Source organism: Mercenaria mercenaria, chromosome 10 (assembly GCF_021730395.1).
Source record: "Mercenaria mercenaria strain notata chromosome 10, MADL_Memer_1, whole genome shotgun sequence".
NCBI lineage: Eukaryota > Metazoa > Mollusca > Bivalvia > Venerida > Veneridae > Mercenaria > Mercenaria mercenaria.
Genome location: NC_069370.1, coordinates 5,582,906 through 5,605,474, shown reverse-complemented (window position 1 = coordinate 5,605,474; position 22,569 = coordinate 5,582,906). Strand labels below are relative to the sequence as shown.

Genomic DNA, 22,569 nt, shown 5'->3' with positions numbered 1-22,569 from the left:
TACTGTCTGTCCTTCTTGGAAATTCTTCCTCTGGCCACGTCTGGGACCAAATAACCATCCAGGGATGGGAGCATCTAAAACACGAGAAAACCTCAATCATATGTTGTATACTGTATAACTCTGGGAACATACAGTCCGTGAACACGACCGCAAAGCTTCGATGGACGCTTGATAAAAACACAAAGATGGTAGCCAAGCAGTACGTGTGTCCGAATCATGTTGATGGACTTAAAGACCCTCCAAAGGCCGTTACTATTTCTGGCGGGACAAAGCCGACCTGTCACCGAAGACATAGCTGGTACCTACGGCCACATTATGCACAAGCTCACAAAAATGAAATAGCAGTCTGTACTAAGGTAAACGTCTATCGGCTATGATGATATATTAAGAAATTCAAAACTTCTATCTTTTGGAAACAGATGCAAATATCATATTTCATTACTAGTGTACAAATGTAAAAAAGGAGATTGTCCTGTATACATTTCAGATTTACTACATTTTGCTCATAATGATCAACATAGTCTGCGTTCATCCGAACATACGGATCTTTTTGTTGTTAAACCTAAAACGAACTAGTTACAAAGCTGCACACATATGGAATTCACTTTCTTTTTATAAAACTTAACGGTATGTCTACGTTCAAGCGTGCTTAAATACAATAGTTTTTTTGCAGTTTATTACTTATAATAACAAGAATTTTGTTGCATTAATGTTATTGTGGTTTCAAATGAGGCGTAAATGTTGAATAATTCGGTTAACAATAATGATAATAAGTGTATTACCTTATAATCCAAATCTGGAACATATATATTATTTCATGGGACATACTTTCCTTTTTGCACGTCTTATTTGTTTTGAATTAATCTTTGTGACGTGTTGTAATTTTTTGCGACAGGTTTGCAGTACGTAAATTTTCATGAAATATGTCGCAAAGGGTATCGTTTGATATTACAACGTGATGAAAAAAAGAAGGATAACCTTGTCAAATTTATGCGGTTACTAATTATGGCAACTTTTCTGTTATATACATGCAGGTATTGTTACATATGTATTTTTAATGTAAAATCTAGTGAGGATCAAATACCCGTACGCAACATGACAAACTATTCGCACCAATACGTCAAAACTCTATTTGTCGTATCCCAGCGCTGATCTGTCATTTTACCGCGTTGGCGCGTTTGAAATACACTAATACGCTAACAGGCCAGCTCGCTGAACGAAATGGCAGAAATCAGCCACCATACAAAATGGCTGCGCTAAAAGTTAAACTGGTAGCAGTCAGTCATCAAAAGAACCCTCATAACCTTATAGTCTTATACGCTGTGTATTTATTTTTTCAAGTGCAAAATCCTTAATCTAGTACAAACGAAAAACATGAGACGTATTTCTTGTTCTTTTGTCATTAATCGAGTATCATGGCTTTTTGATGTTCCTATCAGGTAGTCTCCCGTAATGTGTTAGCAGACGACATTTTGGCTTGGTTTGAAGTTCATCGCCGCTTGGGTGTGAAAAAGGTTCTTGCTTATACCTATGACCTCGACCCAAACGTTGGCAAAATTTTACAGCACTACAAATCTGTAGGGATAGCTGAATTGATTCCGTTCAGACTTCCTCAAAAGTGTAAGTATATATACAGTGCAACCTCTCCAGAGCGGCCCTCTCTATAGCAAAAACCTCTCCACAACAGCATCATCAAAATTTCCCATATCTGTAATTTACTATCAATTTAACCTCTGTAGAGCAACAACCTCTCAACAGAGGTCAATATCTGCATCTCCCAAAGGGTGTTGCTCTGCAGGGGTTGCACTGTAGGTCCCTTAAGGCTTTCAATAATTTTGCACGTATGCAGTTGTTGCAAAAGTGTTTGCCCTCTTTCTGATACAGCTATAAGATTTGTTCCGTGATAACAGAAAACACCCTGAAAAAAATATATTAGAGTCTGAAAAGACGTAAACAATTGACAAAGGAATGATTTATTACACATTCCGACGAAATTGCAAATATTGTAGAAAAATAATTATGCGCAGCTATACATAAGGCGACAAAGTGTATATTCTTTCGGATGATTATAAATCTTCGTGTCAAACTTTGTCATTTAAACTTTTGTGCTCGTCATTCATCGGATACTACTTCTATGTTGTTGGTTGCATTCTTGCAAAGCAAAATTATAACTGTGGCAATGACTTCTGCGATGATGCATGTGTATAGAATTATTTAATCGCACCTGTATAAATACTCCATGCATATAGTTAAATTAATGGTATTAAATTTTTTTTGTTGGTGTTTGCCGTATCGGCATCCAAAGTTACATAGCAACTAATCAGCTGCTTAAATGGAGAAAGACTGGGAAAACCTCCAGTAAGGGTCTTTAGTGGTTTACTCACATGAAACTCGAATAAACAGCACTGAGAAAAAAGTCATTTCAGCTTCCTCAGCCTTTTGTCTTTTAGTCATGAAGATTGTTCATGAAGATTTAAAACTACGTTCTTCTTTGAATGCAAGCATTGGTCGAGAGTGTATTTTGCATATAAGTTTTGTTTTAAAAGAACAAGGTGAACCATTTTGCGGAGTGAATATTTTCTTTCATCAAGAGAGATAGGGTGAGAAAACTAGATCCTTGTAAAATGTGGATACTCCAATATGTAATTTCCACCAAGCAGCAATACCAAATTAATTTTAAAGGTTTAGGTACCATCTCTATGCAATGGTAGTAAATTCGCTTTTCTTGGAATGAAATACATTTGCAAGGCGACGTGGTTCAATATATAATTATCTTCATTATATAGGCTGATCTTGTGCCAGAGGCAGAACAAATACTTTACATTTGAGCCGCACCATGAGAAAATCAACATAGTGCATTTGCGACCAGCATGGATCCAGACCAGCCTGCGCATCCGCGCAGTCTAGTAAGGATCCATGCTGTTCACTAACAGTTTCTCTAATTACAATAGGCTTTGAAAGCGAACAGCATGGATCCTGACCAGACTGCGCGGATGGTCTGGATCCATGATGGTCACAAATGCACTATGTTGGTTTTCTCATGATGCGGCTCATTTATATTCAAATCTTTACTTTTATACCATTTTTGTGACAGATCAAGGAGAGCAGCTTGTCGAGATAGGACCTAAAGACATAAAGGCATGGAACATAGAACAAACTTTGATGAACGATTGTTTCGTGCGTTCAAATGGGTATAAACACGTGGTGGTGCTAGATGTTGACGAATATCTTATACCTATCAAAACTAAAACTTGGCCAGAATTGTTTGTGAGTATAGAATTAAAGTAGAAGACTTTCATAAGCTTTAGCTTTCGGCTCTGATACTTTTTCATACATTTATCTTTCTTTACTGCCTAATGTTAAATTGTACATGTAAACATTTTATGAAGTAATTATATATATGTTTAAACTAGATAGACTGTATTTTGGGCACTACTTTTCTAACATAGACAGTACAGAAATTCCAATTTCGAATTTTGTAGCAACCATTTGAATCAGTAGCCAACATTTGGATATGGACAATACAATTAAGTATTGCTGTTTCAGGACAAGTTATGGAAGAAGAGTCCAAATGCAGCCGGTTTTTCGTTTAAAGTAAACATACATGTAACATCAGGGGCGGTGACGAACACAATCTCCAAGTTTAACGCCGGGAAATACACAAATCGAACGAGTGCACTGGCGGAAAGGATGAAACATGTTATTCGTCCGGATAGACTGCCTGCCGGCGGGTTGTCTACACATTCGTTTACGTCGGGAAAAGGTTACAGAGGGTAATTATAAATATCCTCTTAATAGTGTGTCTGTGAATGATAGTTAATGGTTAAAAACGGAAGAATTGTCTTGGCAGAATTTTGAAAAAAAAACAACAAAATAACAAAAATCATAACACTTAATAAGTATACACAGATTCTTTTTATACGTATACGTAAGGAACGTATTATGTTATGACGCCGGTGTCCGTCTTTCTGTCTGTCCGTCTGTAATTTCGTTTCGGCTCTGTAGCTATTGAACCCGTTGGAGGATTTCAAACAAAGTTGACACAAATGCTCACAACATCGAGATAACGTTCAGAGCACATGTTTCGGATGGTTCGCTTCAAGGTCAAGGTCATATGACTTTGTTTCGTGTTCGCTCTGTAACTCTTGAAATGCTTGAAAGATTTTAAAGCAACTTGGCACAAATGTTTACCACATCGAGACGACGTGCAGGGCGCAGTTCTCGGGTGGCTAGCTGCAGGGTCAGTGTCACACTTAGGGGTCAAAAGTTTGTTGAGCAGAAGCGTTATTTGAAACAGAAACTGTTTTTCTTTCCGCATTCAATGGCAAATTTCCGAGTTCTGACATGAACATTTTCGTAAGCCAATAAATTTACACCACATTTTTATGGAACATATTATACTTTTTCAGATTTTGGGTTTCGGAGGCGGACGCCACAATACACCATTTTCGGTCTTGTAAAACATCAAACGACTGGGATAAGGATATCGACAAAACCTGTCAGAACCCGGTACGATTCCGAGACATGTCTGTCGCGAATATATTGGCGCCACTAGAAAATGGCGTCATGAAACTGAAGGCTTCAATATTGAAAAGTGGGCACCACTAGAACACATCATGAAGTTGAAAGCTTCAATGCAGTGAACACTAAAAGGCGCTACAAGAACGCAGTATCATGACAATAGAATGAAGCGACTAGAACGTGGCTTCATAAAACTTTAGACTTCATGCAGTTTTAAATAGAGGGCACAAGTTCGACATCAAGAAACTGAATTCTTCAATATTGGACAAAGGTCACCACTAAAAATTTTAATTCTAACTCGATCCGATTCATTTTCCTATTAAACAAAGAAGGAAGAAAGCAATGAATTATCATACAACAAATCACTGTTCTGACGTCACATTTATTCCGTCACGGCGTCAAGCGGCATAGCGGCGCGCTGGAAAAGAAACCGATTGAAAACGGGCAAATATTTAATGCATGTCATCAAGGATGTACTTTAAAATCCTTTATAACGTGTTAGAATCGAAATAATATATCTCATTTAGTGATTTGCTCTTGAATAAATCACTGCTTGTCGTTCAGATGCGTATTATTATATCACTCGGGCTACGCCCTCGTGATATAATTCCTTCGCATCTGAACTCCAAGCAGTGATTTATTCAACGACAAATCACTGGATGAGATATATTATTTCTTAAATAAAGGGTGTCATTACAACGTTGCGTAATAAAACTGTAGGCTTAAGTATTAAATGCTAGTAGAGGGCGCCACTGGAACATGGCATCATATAATGAAAGGCTTCAATTATATTGAACAGAGGGTACCAAAAGAAGGTAGCACCCTAACGCTGGAGGCTTCAATATTGAGATGAGGACGGCACCTTGGCATCATAAAATTCAAGCTTCAATATCAAACAGAGGTTGAACGTAGCATAATAAACTGAAGGCTTTGATAGTGAATACAGGTCGCCTCTTAAATGTAGCATCATTACACAGATGCTTCAATATTAGATAGAGGTCGCCACCAGAATGTAGCATCATTAGCCCGAAGGCTTCAATATGAAACATAAGTCGCCACTAGAATGTAGCATCATTAACCCGAAGTTTCAATATGAAACAAAACTCTCAACCAGAATGTAGCATCATTAACCCGAAGGCTTCAATATAAAACATAAATCGTCGCCAGAATGTAGCATTATTAACCCGAAGCCTTCAATATCAAGTAAAAGTCTCAACCAGGTAGCATCATTAACCCGAAGCCTTCAGTATCAAACAAGTCGCCGCTAGAATGTAGCATCATTTAACTGAAAGGCTTTAATATTAACAAGCCGCCGCCAGAATGTAGCATAATTAAAACTGAAGGATTTAATATTTAACAGAGGACACAATTAGAATGTAGCTTCATTAATCTGAAGGCTTGAGTATAAAACACAGATCGCTGCTGGAATGTTACATCATTACACTGAAGGCTTGAATATCATACTCAGATCGCTGCTAGAATGTAGCATCATTAAACTGAAGGCTTGAATATTTTTACCTTTTCCGCGTTACGTAGTATAGCGGAAAAGTTATGTCTGCAAGTTACGGTTCATTAAACCGCTTCAGTAAGAGGTATTGAAAGGGTAGCCAATGGTTCATTGTTTTGTCTAAAATTTGTCCAATAGAAATCATTTGTATCGGGTATGTGATATGTTGATGTAAAATTGGTCAGTTCTAGCGTGCACCTCAGTAGTACGTTTAATACGGACATTAAGTTTTCAAACGTTAGAAATTTTAAGATTAAAATTTCATCTGTGATTTACATACATGAAAAAAAGCTTTAGATTTCAATATGCTCATGTTAGCAATAGTTTAAAAACTGTATAATATTTTTAAATACTGTTGTATTGTACTATTTAGTTGTCCTGTCGGGGCATGTTTCTGGCGTTCATGTTATTCTTATACAGGCATGAACAGAATTTTGTGGGGGCCGGGAGCAGTTTTTAACAGGTCAAATAAATTTTACAATATATGTGTGAAGTCCACACACACCACTGAGGAAGGCACTGAACTTGTTGGGTTTTTTTGGACACAGGTTTTCAGAGCTAAATTCTCTGTTTTTTCCTGGACGTCGTGTTTTCCGGTGAGGTGGAAAATTGAGAGAGCCACAATGAGTTATAGTATCATTTGTATAACACTGTATAACTGTATAATGTGTATCGTAATAAACGGCCTCTCGTAGCCAGGGTGCATCGCTACAAGGCGAAATGTATATATTTGCTGAGTTTATTTGTAGTAAAGAGAAGACTATACTCAGATCGCTGCTAGAATGTACATGTAGCATCGTTAAACTGAAGGCTTGAATATCATACTCAGACAGCAGCTAGAATGTAGCATCGTTAAACTGAAGGCTTGAATATTATACTCGGATCGCTGCTAGAATGTAGCATTGTTAAACTGAAGGTTTGAATAGTATACTCAGATTGCAGCTATAATCGTTAAAGTGACTGCTTGATTTTTACACACAGATCGCAACTAGAATATAGCATTGTTAAACTGAAGGCTTGAATATTATATGGATCGCAGCTAGACTGTAGCATCGATAAACGGAAAGCTTGGATATAAAACACAGATCGCTGCTGGAATTAAACTGAAGGCTTCAATATTAAATAGATGAGACACGCCTTAGCAATATTGAACACAGTGTGTCATTAGAATTTAAAATTATATACTTTGAGCCTAGTCATGACCATCAATTCTTGCATAAAACTGCTGTTTGGTGTTTAAACAGGAGAGGAAACGTGGGTTAACAGGGAGATCTCTTGCGCTCGCACCTTTTTAAACTATGCTCGTTCCGTGCCAAGCGTAAACGTATTACGGCCCAATAACGGAAAAATCAAAAGGAAATGACACAAACGTGAAAAAGCAATAATGACGTTTCTGCCCATTACATGGATATCTAATGATGTTGATGGACAATATCTTTAACATCATTATACCACATAGCTGGAAGTTAGCATTTGTCTGTAACTTAAATGCTTTTGGCCTCCATGCATGTATGAAACAGGAAATCATGAGGTTTTGAAATTTGACGTCTTTGAAATTTATTATTAGTGTTTATATGTAAGAAAAAGGCTGCAAGAAATGTGTTCTAATTTTGGTGTTAATTTACTTAAAAAAAAATAATACAACATTTTGATATTTATTACGACCTACCCAGAACAGGTCGCAATTCCGTTTTAGGAGAGGTATATGTTGCGCCACAGAAAAGCTGTGTTCTTTTTTTATTTCCATGATGGTAATTGTACATGATTTGCGTGTAAAAATGAGAAATAGATTATATAAGTATATTGTTACAAATATTAGGCCAAGACAAAGTGTTTAATGTTTAAACATTTTATTGTATGAATGTTGTACAATGCACAGTATTTGATGTATTAAAGAGAATTTCTATAGTTTTTTTCCTTTTATAGAATTTTTTCAAATTCATATATATGATAGGAAAATTTGTGCAGAAAACAGTGAACAAATAAAAACAATGGGTCACCAGGCTTGTTTTTGTGAAAAATTGTTTTGAACACACCCACTGTTGCTGAAACTGCCAGGATTTTTCAACATTTTCATAATTTTCTGCTTTTTTATAAATACCAACTAAAATATACATCAAGACAGAACAATAAGGTTTATTCTTTTTACAGATTTTATTATATACTTATTTGATATCATAGTCATATTTGTAATAATATATCCTTGCAATAATGGGTACAAATGAAAAACAATATTGTTTCATATTCACTTTTGTGAACTTTTTTCAATGAAAAATACCCATAGTAAAGAATATTTTTTTTAATTTAAAAAAAAACTGTTTCATAGAATTTTTTCATGTTTTTCTTGTGTATAAATAATTGTTTTGTGAGCATAAAAATGGCTAAAAATGTATGGGTCACCAGGCTAAATTTTATGTTAAGACCGCTTGAATACAACACATGTTCGGACAAAAATGGCGCGAACCTGACCAAATTGATTACATGTATATCTGCTAGAAGTTAAAAAAAGTTTTAAAAATTCTTAATTCTCTCTATGATTGAATTCTTAATAATATGAAAGGTGATATTGTCTTATCATTACTAAGTCAATTGTCTTACATTATATGAACAACACTGTCTTTGTACTAAAATGCGACGTGAAAACACAACCTTAAAATGGCAAGATACCTGTCAGGCATGATACTTGTCAATACAATATAAACCAGTATCAATATTTGATTACTGATAAAACTTATCAAAAATGTTATTTCATTCAAGATTCCTCATATTAGCATTGTCACATATTTCAACAAAATGTTGACTTCGTTTTAGTTTTCCATAGAAAGTGTCGGCTGCGCAGAAAGCTGCGCATAAAAAACTATAGGAATTCCCTTTAAGCTGATTATATAACACTCTTTGTTTGTACAGGGTAATATATATTTTCGGTTTCGAGGCCAGCGATATTTTATACTCTTATAATGGAACGGTCCGTTATTTGAGTACATGTAGTGTTATCCAGTACAAAAGGCAAGATAAATCCTATGGTGTACCATTTGGGTCGGAAGTCTGCTTTGCACGCGCGCACATTTCAAAATATACGTGCACTTAAAAATATGCGTGCACGCTTAAATTTATACGTCTGCCTATATATGTGTATACGTGCACGCGTAAATATGTAGATATGTACGTGCGCGTGTATATATACGTGCACTTGTAACGTATATATAACGTTTAAATTTACGCGTGCACGTCCGTATATGCGGGTATGTATACGTGCGCCTATAATTACAAGTGCACGTTAAAATTTACGCGTGCAGGCATATTTGTTCACTGTGTCACACACGCGTTTATATACGAGCACCCATAATTACGGGTCCACGCGCAAAATTATAAGTCCATGTATATATTTACGCGTACACTTGTAATATATAGGTGTACGCATATACGAGTTTCCAGAATTACATTTGCACGCGTAAAATTATAAGTCCACGTATATATTTACGCATACAGATGCACGCGTATGTTTCAGTGCGGCTAGAATGTGCTAGCACGCATAAATATATGTCAACGTGTATATTTTTATACGTGAAATATGTAGGTGCACGCATACATGGACGTGTATGCGTAAATTTATATATGCAAGCGCAATTACCAGTGCACGTATATATATACACGCGCACGTCCGTATAAGTGAATATATATATTTACGCGTGTATGTATAAAAACATATAGGTAGATGCATTTATTTACGCGTGCACGTATATTTTGAATGTGCGCGCACGCAAACCAAGGTTTCGATCCACATTGTACACCATAGTTACCGGCAGTGCATGATGGATTATATAGAAAAATTGTATGATTTATTTACCTTCACCACAGACCATTTTGGTGGGAATACCTGGATGATATTATGGTCCTGTTCCAGAGTTGGAGACTCTCTGGTCTGTTTAAGCTTGCAAAAAGAATATCACATAGACACACATTACCTGCCTAGAAACTTTTAACTGTTCAAGCAAGCAACTACCCAGCCAGCATGACTATACCGGCCCAATACAGGTATAATGTCGGAATGTCGGCAGAATGTGCCGATGTGCCCTAGGGCGACGTAGGGCCGTTGTAGTGCCGCAAAATATTGAAATCGGTAGATCGACCTCAATCAGTGTATCAATCTCTATATAACAATACATGTTTATACTAGATTCTAGATCCATCTGTTACCTTAACCTACTCTTAGGGAAGGACCGTCGCTAATGTTGGGAAAACTTGTGGCCCAACCCTTTTGCTTCTGATTTCAATGTATACATTACTTAACATTCTTTTCTACTTTTCATTAATTTATGTTAAACTAACGCATGTGTTTATTTGTACTATTAACATGTATTGATTCGTTTGCAATAAAATATGTTTAAACAATCGATCAGTGTAACTATTTCGTACGTCGGATTGACATCGGGCCGATATTGGATTATCTTATATAACTATATTTTTCAAAATATTATTGATAAACGTGAAAATATTCTAATTGTTTATATGTGCTAATTCATTAAGCAAAAATAATGTATGATATTGTCCGTAAGTATTGACCTGGCACTCATTAATCTTCGCCAATATTTTCGGGCGTCTTCGTTAAATTACGCAATATTAGTATCCTGAAAGTATCCATATTACTAAAGTAACATGTAAAGCTAATCGATGACACGCTGGCGTAGAGGTAAGGTGTCTGACTTCCATGCACGTTACCACGGGTTCGAAATCACTTACTGAATAGATCTCTTCTTTTCAATTATTGTACTGTAATGTTATCGTTTACATTATTTTATGTATCATATTTTATGAACTTTAGTTGTTTTCTCTTGTTGTACTTTTTTACTTTTTTTGGAACGCTGGCGACAGGTAATTTGTCTTTTTTATCTAAGATACTTTTAAAACAATTTTATTCCACTTTTTTACAACTGGAAAATATGATTATTCTTAATAAATGAACCATAAACATCAAGATACGTTTGATTAAATGAAGAGTAAGTCTGCATATAAAATCTGAGGGAAAAAGAAGGTATGGCCAGACGTAGGACTCGAACCCACAATCCCGATATTGTGGTATTGACAGGTAAACGATTTGTCCATACAACTACCTGCACATGTGACAGTTTATCAATTAAGAACGATATATGTAATATTTAGTGATATCGCTATTTATGTTCGGACACCGAAAATTAATTTACGGAAATATACGGAATATTCATGAGTGCCAGGTCAATACTTACGGACAATAGAATTAATCAAACTAGGTTCCAAACAAAATTTGTAGACGGTATTTACCAAAATTTTATATGTTATAAAGGGAGGTTATAATTAAGATGCATTTTTATTTTTGTGTAAAATGCCGCGATAGAAATATTTATATTTACAAAAAATTGAAAATATAAATATGTTTAAAATTCTTACAGAACAATTTTTGTAGTGTTAAGAATATACACAAAGCTTGCGTAACTGTATAAAACATGCAGTATATAGTTGTGATAAATATTGTAATATGAGGTACTCTTGTGACAACTAATTTGTCAAGATATAAGCTAATCATTCATACATGTATATTATTCAACATTTTATCATTCAAAAACGTATAGACGTTCATTGTTTCATACGAGAACCTCATTATTGCAGCTTCTTCCGGGTCGTGAAAATGTATGACATTTCACCAAAACGAAAGCTGTTTTATGTATAACTGAACTTTCTAAACTATATGTCAATGACAAACGAATGAATGCATCGATTGCTTACCTAAATAAGATGCAGAATATTCAGTTATTCAGAAATCTCACAAGTATTTACTTTGAAAAACTGACACATTTTGTTTGACTGTCGGCGCCACATTCACTTGTAAACATTGTCGTCATATTTCCTGTTATTGGTAAAAACTCTACCATACTGTATCGCCGATCATTTATAGTTTATATTGTGACTTATAAATGGTAGCAGCCCTTTTTACCCAGCGTAAGATTAAGAACATTATAGTAAGCCCAAGGGAAGACTATTTCTTGCTCATCTGGAGTGGCGGATGGTTACACAGAAAGAGAAATTCCGCAGAGTTTCTGATTGGTTGAAAATGGCCATTTCGGTGGAATCCGGGATTCTGATTGGATGGACGGTTAAATTACCGCTTTCAGCCTTGGAATCGAAGTATTATGGCGCGGAACATATAAAACTGCATGCGCACCCGGAACGCCAGCTTTTCACCTTCTATTTTCGGCCAGGACCACCCAAAATTACAGTCATCAAATTTCTTTAATAAATCATTATAAAGTTAACAATACTAACGTAATATTATAATTAACATTTCCCTGGAGGATCAGAGAACCATACAGGAGCCAACCAGCAGCAATGTAAATATAAGTTTAGATAAAATACGGATATCACACAGACTTTACCAGAACATTTGATTAGATCTATTAAATCAGATTAACATTTAAACTAATATTACTAACCTTACTAAATTTTAGCTATTGTAATTAAATATATTTATTCGTTAAACATATAGCTTATTTATTTCTCCCTTTATTAAATTCCGCTCGACCCTCAGTAAGTATACGGAAATTGTCGTCTGCCGTCGTAGCCGAACGGACGTTAGGAACAGGACCGAGTATCAGTCGTTTTTCCCGTTACAATATTATATCATTAAAATCAAATAAGCATCATACACATAATGCGAGGCACATGAATTCCCAAGAACTACTCTGAGAATTGATAAAGTGTATAATTTAAGAAAATTTTGATAAAGCACTGCATGTCAAATTATGTCGCGACCACGATATGATAAAATCCAATATCGGGCCGATGTCATTTTGATGTTGGCCAAATATCGTTTGCCAATATCGGACCAATGTCGTTATGATGTTGGCCCGATATCGTCTGTCGAAGTCGGGCCGACATCATTCCTATTTGCAGCCGAAATTGAAGCTGATATCGGGCCGTTATAGACAACAACATCGGTTTGATATCCTTTCGGCTACCATAGTAGACTAATACGTACCATAAAAACGGGGGTCGCTATTACCGCTATCATACACCGACTGACTACTGCAGACGCCTAAAACGTACCATCAAAACGAGGGTCCAGATTACCGACATCGTACAGCGTAGGACTACCGGAATTTTTTAATTTTTCTTTGTATCTGGGGCGAATTTGAATGCTTTTTATTTATTGCAGAATTTGATCTGAAGTGTAAACTTTCATTTATGTTATTAACAAAACGGTATAGAATCAGTTAAACTAATAAGTTAAATCATTCATATGACATACTAAATAATATTACGCAACCAATTACAGGTCTCCATAAAATTTAAAAACAAAACCAAACGTCTCGTGCGCAATAATGTTCTAAAATCATTTTTATCGCAATTTGTTGATAAGAAAATCCTTTTCAGACAATTAAGGGATCATTACTCTCCAAAAATACCCATTAGTTTTGATGATTGCTCCTCGCGGTAATTACCGAACTCAGTTTTTAAAACTTAATTAATTACTCATTTCTACGCTACGGTATTTAAAGCTATTTTACTACGTCTGCATTATGCGGCTCCGGCATTCTAGAAGTCTGAAAACCACGGGTCTGTCACTGATGCGTATTGTAGACTTTTCACCAGTTACTTTCACTATGGCACTACGGTAGTTCTGAACTTTTTTCCATGAAATACAAAATTTCACTGTGGTAATCAGAAATAGTGTACATTTATACACTACGGCAGTAATATTTTAAATTGTTATTGCACTTGGAACATACATATATACACTGTGGTAATTCTCTACAGAACGCTTCATCGTTTTTTACGCCGCAACGGTAATACATACGCACACATCGCTTCTTTCAATTGCATACTAGTAGTGTGTAAATTTATCCACTATGGAAGTATTGTACTTTTCAAATTTAAAACTCAAACTTTAGGTAAGAATGCATTTAAATTATCCCCAAGTACACAATGGTAATTTTGACTTTGAGCTCCATGCATTATGCATTATAATGCATGGATACTCTGGATTGCTTTATAAATGGTACAGTATTCAGTATTTCACATGTGCCTTTGTATACTCATTATATTAATTTATAGTCCGGGTCCGTAATGTAGGAGATACATTCGTGCACTTGTAATCTCTGAATCCTCTCACTGACGGAGGGTCGCAGGTTCGAGCTGTGCTACCGACTAGGATTTTTTATGTGAGAAAGTAGGTAGTTGCTTACGGACTTTGGCGTCTAGTACTGGTCTTTCCCGGGAACGATGGTTAGTTGAACTGGCTGCCTGATATAACAGGAATAATGTTGAAAATGACCGTAAATTCAAACAACAACATACTCTAAAAAGATCTGTTTCCAAAACCGTACATGAATGTGCTTTCGGTGAAATGAGATCTTACAATTCTTCATTATATGATTAAACAATTGATACCTTAATTGGGACTTTAAAGAAAAGTATCAACGGAATACAGCTCGCAACTGGGATACGCTCTAATTTAGATATAATGCTATTAATAAATTCAGTTATTTTAAAATATGTTTGAAAGTCAGTAAGGCATAACAAACTAAGAAAAAGACACTTTTAGCTACTATTATAAGTTTTACCACGAAGTGTCATTCGACATTTTTTAGTTTTGTTTTGGCACTTGCATCGTATACACCACAAAAACAGATTATGAATATGAATAAATTTAAATGAACCTTAATAACGTATAGTTGACGCGTTTACATCGTCCGATCCGCTGACATAACTGGTAGGTGACTAAAAGTAAAATGCAAAAAAACAACATTTTTATAACAGAAAATAATAAGATAAAACAATAAAATTAACAACTGAATGAAAACACTACAGTACAGGCAATCTCCTATGAACGGGTATGAGTAAGAAGAATCATATATCAAATGTTACAAAACCTGAACAACGTATTTTGGACTAAATTTCATGATAGACAGTCTACTTATAGTCCGATCTGGAGAAACGGGACTAAAAGTAAAACATTAAAAGCAAACAAAAACATTTGACAGAATATAGAAAAAAATATATTTAAACGAAAGCAAGTTGTAAAAGCTATAACAGATGAGGATCATTCATTACTTACAACTCATCGCTAAAGGTAACATAGAGCATATGTAATGTTACACAAAATGTTCACTGAAAGTCATGAAATAATTCCTGTTTTTTGTTGAATTTGTACTGTAGTCCGTTTAAACTGAGAAAGAATGTAACAATTTTGTCAACAACTTACGACAATAACCGTTAATCTATATATACATGTATTTTTTTATTAGCCGTCTAAATGCAAGGGGGTGGGGGGGGGGGGGGGGTAGGGTAATTAGCATTGTTAATGACGCATAGAAAGATAAAATGTCCAAAATTCACTGTGGTAAACATGTCATCGGTAGAACTGTTTAATAAGTTAGTTATGTGTCTATATTTAATATGCCCGGTTGCATGATTATTATTTCTATACCATATTACAATGTATCAAAATTCACAAGAAGCCAAACTTTATGAAACAGGTTTTTCTTGAATTTCAAAACTTTAACTCTAAACACCTTTTCCCTTGAGACAGCTCATATTAGAAAAGTATATTGCATGTGAAAATTAATTATCAAAAGATGAATCAATCAAACTTTCTCATTCGTACTAAAAACATAACGTACATATACACACGACACATAGTAAAAATGTGTACACCATGTAATGTTGTCACTAATCTTAGACACTGTCTGTTTCTTTCTCCAGTTTGTGCTTAGTGTCCGCTAGTCAGACAGTCATTTCTTCTTCGTCGATTTCCAACATAATTTTGTTGGCATTTTACGGGGTGTTTCTATTTTAATATGTACCTTCCTGGGTGATTTTTTTGCAACCGTTATGTAGCTAAATTGAAGGAAGGGATTTCTTATTAAAATGTAGTAATAATGAGCAATAATAAAACGTATCAAATTATAACATTTAGTGATTTGCAATGGTTATATATACTAAAATCGATTTTCTGGAGTTTCCAATTTTGCTCTTGTTGCCATAAGTTTTACGGACGTTTTCGGATTGGAGGTCTGTATGGACTTGTTCTTTAGTTAGCCAATCCCAGTTCTGGACGCATGATACGAAAGAAAGCATTCCCTGAAAGTATTATTTTTATGTAAGCAATACATTTTGATTTTCAACTACAATTATTGCACAGCTTCTCTGGAACTGGCTTTTGTACTTAAGGGCTAGATTTCTCAAAACATTTTACCCTGTACTAAGAAGATTAACCTGTTAAGAGCAGTCGAATATATAATGCAATTACAGACTTTTCCTCTTCTGACATGCTTAAATATTTCGAGAAATTTGACCCAGAGCGATAATTTGAGTACATTTTTGGATTTGAGCGACTTGTTGACTCAGACCCAATTTATATACATGGAGTAAAAAAAAGTACGTTCTCACGTAACATAGCAATGACTCAATAATACCATGAAATCTTTAAAACTGCTCATTAGATCAATATAACTTTTTAATAAGAAGAGTATTGTTATACCTGTGTAAATTGTCTTTACACTGCTTAGAACCAAATGATGACGTTGGTGTTCGGAGACCACCGGCGGTCTTTAGTTTCTTCATACTGCAAAACTGACAAGCATTTGTTCGCCCTGACATTGAGATAATTTCATGTGAGTCTGCAAACTCTCGGTCAATGGTATTAACTACCTGCGTTTGTTTGGGTTTCCTAATTCCTGAACGGTAACCTTCCATACTCTAGCTACCATGTTTCCATCTTTGATTTGACGTGTCAGATGCTGTCCTTTGTTCATTGTACTAACCGAAACCAGGAATTATAATGTATTACATGTATTATATTATTCCTGCCGAAACATCCTTCTGTCGGACTAATTTCTGTGGTTTCAAATCATATGGCAAGAATTTTCGCCCTTATTAAAAGACCCACAAAGATGGGTTGAGCTGGCAAGGAACGCCTGTGCCAAATTTAAAAAAGGGATGTGTCTAGAAGCACTATACGGTTCAAACAGATGTTCAACAACCTTCCTCGTTAGTTCTACTTCTTTTTTTTTCCTCTAATATAAACTTTAAACTTCCAAAGATATGCAGAAACTGCATCTGCTAAAACGAATATTTTAAAGCCTCTCTTTAATACATACTATTAACTAAACGTTTATCTATTTATCTTTTTATACTGCATCACTGCTCTTTACGAGTATTACGTGCAGCTGCGCGCCTGTACAAGAATTTTAAAAGTAGAATGGACAGGAGAATAAAAGTAATACACGATGTGTATTGCAAGCATGAATACAGTTGATAGTGTTAAAAACAAGAAGGACTTACAGATAAAAGCAGTTTAAAGAAACAGGTCTATCATGTTAAGCATTGTGTGCAAGTTCGGTTACACCGTGCCTAAACTGGTTCAGGGTTGGGGCTTGCACAAGTTGTACTGGAAGGGAATTCCAAAGTACTATGGTGCCTTGAAAAAAAGAGTACTTATAGAAATTACAGGGAGTGAGGATCTAGGTATAGGTGTGGGGATGCATATGTCTTGTTAGACGGGATTGGGGAGGGGGAGAGGCTGACATAGGGAGAAGTGGTACAGCAACCAAACCACTCTGCAAATAATTACCACAGTAGACGTTTGCAGGAAGAACGAATTTCAATGTAGTACCGCAGTGTAGTTTTACTCGTCCTGTTACTAAGAACTATAGTAGACTTTTGTGAGAAACTTGAATTTTAAGGCAGTGCTATAGTGTAGTTATACATATTAAATGAAATTAAGTGCACTTCCACAGTGCTGAGAAAGTTACCCTGCGAAAGGATTATACTAGTAATCAAAACTTATCCTGTAGGCATTATTTATTCCTCTGATTACCACAGTAGTTTAATGCAGGGCATGCGAAACCAAAGAGAGTGCCGCAGCGTATTAATACATATTCACACAAAATAGCATGTACTGCCGCAGTGATGCAGTGGCCGTTTAAATATGTGACTTTTAATAAATAACATTAACTGTTTGTTTTATCTGCATATAAATACCATAGTAGACTATTGCAGGAAACAAGAAACTATAAGTTGTGCCACAGTGTAGTTATACCAATAACCACACAATGGACATAACTACCATAGTGTAGCAACCGTTTTACATAAAAATTACCGCAGCATAAAAATGTAGTATATTTTTGTTAATTCCTTCTATTTTCAATTGCGAAAATATACAATTTTTACCCAAATACTGCATTATACGCTATGGAAATGAGCACCCCCATTTTTCTGGTACGTATTAGTCGTCTGCGGTAGCCCGTCTGCAAAACAGTAGCGGTAATGGAGAACCCCAAAAATATAGTCTGCATTTGGCGTCTCAGGTAGTGCGTCGGTGTACGATAGCGGTAGTCGAAAGGATATAGGGCCGATATACAATGTTGGCTGGGTAAACGCAGCGATATAGGTCAGCGATATAGGGCCATCATGGCCCACTTGTTTCATTTTGTCACACATGCACATCTTGCTACAGTTTCTCAATTTGTGTTTCACATGCTCAACAAATGTTGGTATGGAACTTGAAACTTGTGATCGGCCATATTCCAATATGTAGTACACGCGTGTTAAACCGCTGAATTAGTTGGAATCTAGGTAATATATACAAAAATGGAAAGGGAAAACTAATTAAACGCTTTTTAGGTATGTATTTCTTTTTTACCCATCGCTTTATTCTAATTATATACGCAAAGAAGAAAACTTTTCCACTACATATCGATCAGTCAACAATATTTATCATTTGAGAACAATTACTTGGGGTAAATGCCACAATGCATATTTGACTGCTTGCCAAATACTTGTTTTGTATGATCATGTGAGCAGGAAGTCTTAAAGCATTAAAGTCAAATATTCAAAAAAGTGAATGTTTAATTGTAACATAATATTACAAGGTAAGACATATCTTATACTTGAGTATATTTTTTCTGTCGTATTTGCTTACTGTGATAATTCCTGGTTAAACATATGTACATAATCTATATTTAAACATCTTTACCTGAAACAATTCGCTGTCGATATTTTGATTTGTTTGTATAAGATTGATATTTTCATAACATTAGATGTTCGATTTTATTGTAGAATCATGGACATACGTAAGAATGAAGATCGAACAATATCACTAATGCTGTCTCATGTTATGGAAGACATAGGCGTCACAAAGGAAATGGTCAACCGAAGACGAAGGACATTTTTAGAAAAGGAGGCCATTTTGAGTTTGTCGGAGATACTCTTGGGACTCAAAACAATAAGTTACAACTTTGGAAGCCAAAGCGAGGCGACCACTACTTTAGGCATGGACTCCGATCTCGATCTTTTGAACTGTCTGAATAGCAGGCCTGTAATTCTGAGCATGGAGGACTGGAATGCTGGCAAGGACAACCTTCTCCTACTCAGGGACCAGCAAACCCCTCCTCAACATTGTTACTTACAAAGGTTAAGCAGCAAATCACCAGAACCAATGACAAATGTACCGATGTCAGATCACGTAAAAGACAACAAAGGACGTGTGCTGATCCAGAACACGTGGTTCAGCAGCTCGGCGCAACGTCAGGTTAGAAAGGTTCGTAAGAAGTTTATAAAGCATGGCCCGTCTGTGAGTTATTCAGATAATGTGGACTATGTATTCTGTTTCCACTGCCAGAAAGTGCCAGATGTCTGTAGGTCTTGGGTCAGCAGATACAGACCCGGCCATTGGCCACCAACAAACGTTAAAATGATGGCAATGAGTGCAGGAATCTTTCTCTTAGCTTGTGGACACCCAGAAAGTGAACAGGAACCAATGGAGTGGAGATTCTCGACTTCAGCTGCCGAGAGATTGTTAATGTTTGACTTGAGCCTATGTCAAATCAAAGTGCTCGTCTTACTGAAAATGATCAGGAAAACGTACTTAAAGAAGACAGTAGGTGACGGACTGACTACATATCATTTGAAAACAGCGCTATTATACACGATTGAAAACTATCCTCCTGACGTCTGGAAAGAAGACAATTTACTCCAGTGTGCGATTAATTGTCTTACGACGCTAGCAAGATGGCTGCGTCTGAATTACGTACCACACTACACCATGGAAGGTGTAAATTTGCTGACTGGAAAACTGAAGAAACATGAGTTACCACACTTGGAAAATATTGTTCTGAACATGATAGACACGAAACTGCAGTGCGTTCTTGGAATAGAAATGGATACAGTTGGAGACAGATTATGGACTTTGATACATAAAGGGTGGTACTCCAGTGAACAGTTTGCGTCCAGGGAAAGCATTGAGTTCGCTATTATAGCGTTTCTGGCCGAAGAGTATTTTGGAAACTTAAATCATTCTTTGAACCAATACATGGCGGCAGCCAATAAAGTCAGTTTCGACCAGGCGCACAGCACCATAAAATCATATTTGTCAGTTTTGGCAAAAGGTTTGTTAAATTCAGATCCAATTAAACGTGATGCAACAAAGTTGCTCATCAAGTACCTGAATTCAGTCGTCGCCACGATGCAGGCTTCACAATGCCTTCGGAATGGCGTGCCGATTATGTTACCAGACACTGTGAATCTTTTTAATGTGTCATTAGACTTTGATTTAGCTTCATGTAAACTGAAGCTGGCTTCAGTGTACTACTGTATGAAAGAGTATAGAAAAGCAGAAGATATACTGTCGAAAGTAGAGCATAGCTTTCAGCCATGGGTACTGTCCGCTTGTGATTGTCGGAAACGCACCATGAAGAAACCAACAAAAGCTTTTGATCGAAGAGCACTAGCACACACAAATCAAGATATGTTGAGGTCCTCTGTAACAATGTGTGTGAAAATCCTACGCCATGAGATGGAGTGCGTCCCAAAGCATTTGCATTTCGAAATGTACCGTGCAACTTGCAATGACGATCTCCAACTCCGGGATCCCTGGCATGACATCTGGATGGACATGGCGCTGGTCGACTCGCTTCCTTTCACCTACTATCTGCAATACCTGACATATCGGGAGCTTGGACTGGAAGATGCTCAGATAGAATCTGTTGAAAAGCTAGCAGATTATGTCGAGAAGTACAACGGTTATGGCCATATAGAAACGGTTTGCAACTTAGTTGGACATTGCTATGAGTTGGAGGGATTGTTTGACCAAGCTCTTGGATGGTATCTAGAATCTCTTCACGTTCTGCCAAGAAACAACGCTGCCATGTGGCACATAATCTTGTTGTTGTACTCTTTGTTTAAACGTGGGATGTATTTAACTGGTTAAGGTTTTAAGATTGTGAGGAACATTTCTCGGTAACAACTACGAAGTAAACATGACAGGCATCCTAAACACTTGCAAGCGTGGGTATCAGTCAACCAAAGAAGATAATGATGATTGCTGTGAATATAATTATGTTGTTAAACTTTGTGTATTTTTGCGCCTAATGGCTCATCGTAACAACTAGACTACTTTAATATGATAGATAGATAGATAGATAGATAGATAGATAACTTTATTACTTTCATATAGGCTACAAAACCCATGATGACATACAATTTACATAATACAAGATATAGCAAAACAATGGTGAACATCACACTGCGAAATTTTTAAACTGGAATTTAAAATTCTGTTCCGGAGAAGGTCAGAAATAGCTATGAGAAAATATGTTTTACGCTATGATGTTTCATATATTAAAATGAGACCCGTGATAATAAAATAAACCGTCAATCTGTTTGAGCTATTCTAAGAAATGACAAAAAAACCCCACACCAACGAAATCGTATAAATTCATGATTGTCAATTTCTTCAAAGACAGTAATAGAATTTAAATTAAATTTTACCAGGTATGATTTTGCATAAATACAATAAATAATAAGCACAAAATGTGTAGAATGTAAAAGGAAGCATAAATTTAAAAAATCTATTCTTCCTGATCAGTTGCTAGGTTCTTGAGGAGGTAAGCGCTGCTTGAAATGTCACTATAACGTGAGAAGAAACAAATTACCATATTCTACGATTTGTATCCCGAGACAGCGTACATGTTATATTTTGCTACAATTTATAGAAATACAAAAGAACTTGGTCAATGTGATATTATGGTAATTATCCATAGGTACGTTTTTAATCGTATCATATTATTTTGTACCCTCAGGCAAAGATTTGTAAACACACACTTTGCTTCTAAAACATACACATTGACGTTGACTTTAAAACGTTTTCTGTACGTTTCGATGACATTGAAACTACGAAAAAGTCTTGAAAATAGTGTTAAAAGCATTAAAAATAATTTACTTTACATCTGCGAAAAAAAAAATCATATAAACTGATTCGGGTTCTGATGTTAAAACTGAAAACAAACTTACGCTATTTCCCTGCTTAAAGTAAAAAAATGTCTTTATATATAAACTATTCTCAGATCCACCGTCGAAAATACTGCTGACTGATGACCTATCCCTGAAAGGGATGTGATAGGTTGGCAAAAAATGTCCGGCCCCTTTTTCGATAGAGAAGGGGACAACCCAGTGATGCATGTATGTGGTCGCATGGTCACTATTTTTTTTCTTTTCAAGTCCCTTTTATA

At 36.0% G+C, this 22,569-nt stretch overlaps 1 protein-coding gene across 1 annotated transcript; it reads left to right on the top strand.

Annotated features, from left to right (window-relative positions):
• The first annotated feature begins 18,842 nt into the window (after positions 1–18,842).
• On the top strand, positions 18,843–21,862 carry LOC128546301 (uncharacterized). The gene is made up of 2 exons (XM_053516707.1): positions 18,843–18,933; positions 19,121–21,862. The coding sequence occupies exon 2, from the start codon at positions 19,125–19,127 to the stop codon at positions 21,267–21,269; it is 2,145 nt and encodes a 714-aa protein (XP_053372682.1). The 5' UTR covers positions 18,843–18,933; positions 19,121–19,124; the 3' UTR covers positions 21,270–21,862.
• Positions 21,863–22,569: the final 707 nt, after the last annotated feature.

Coding starts and splice junctions, on each gene's coding strand:
- LOC128546301 (XM_053516707.1), top strand. CDS start 19,125: ATGGACATACGTAAGAATGAAGATCGAACAATATCACTAATGCTGTCT.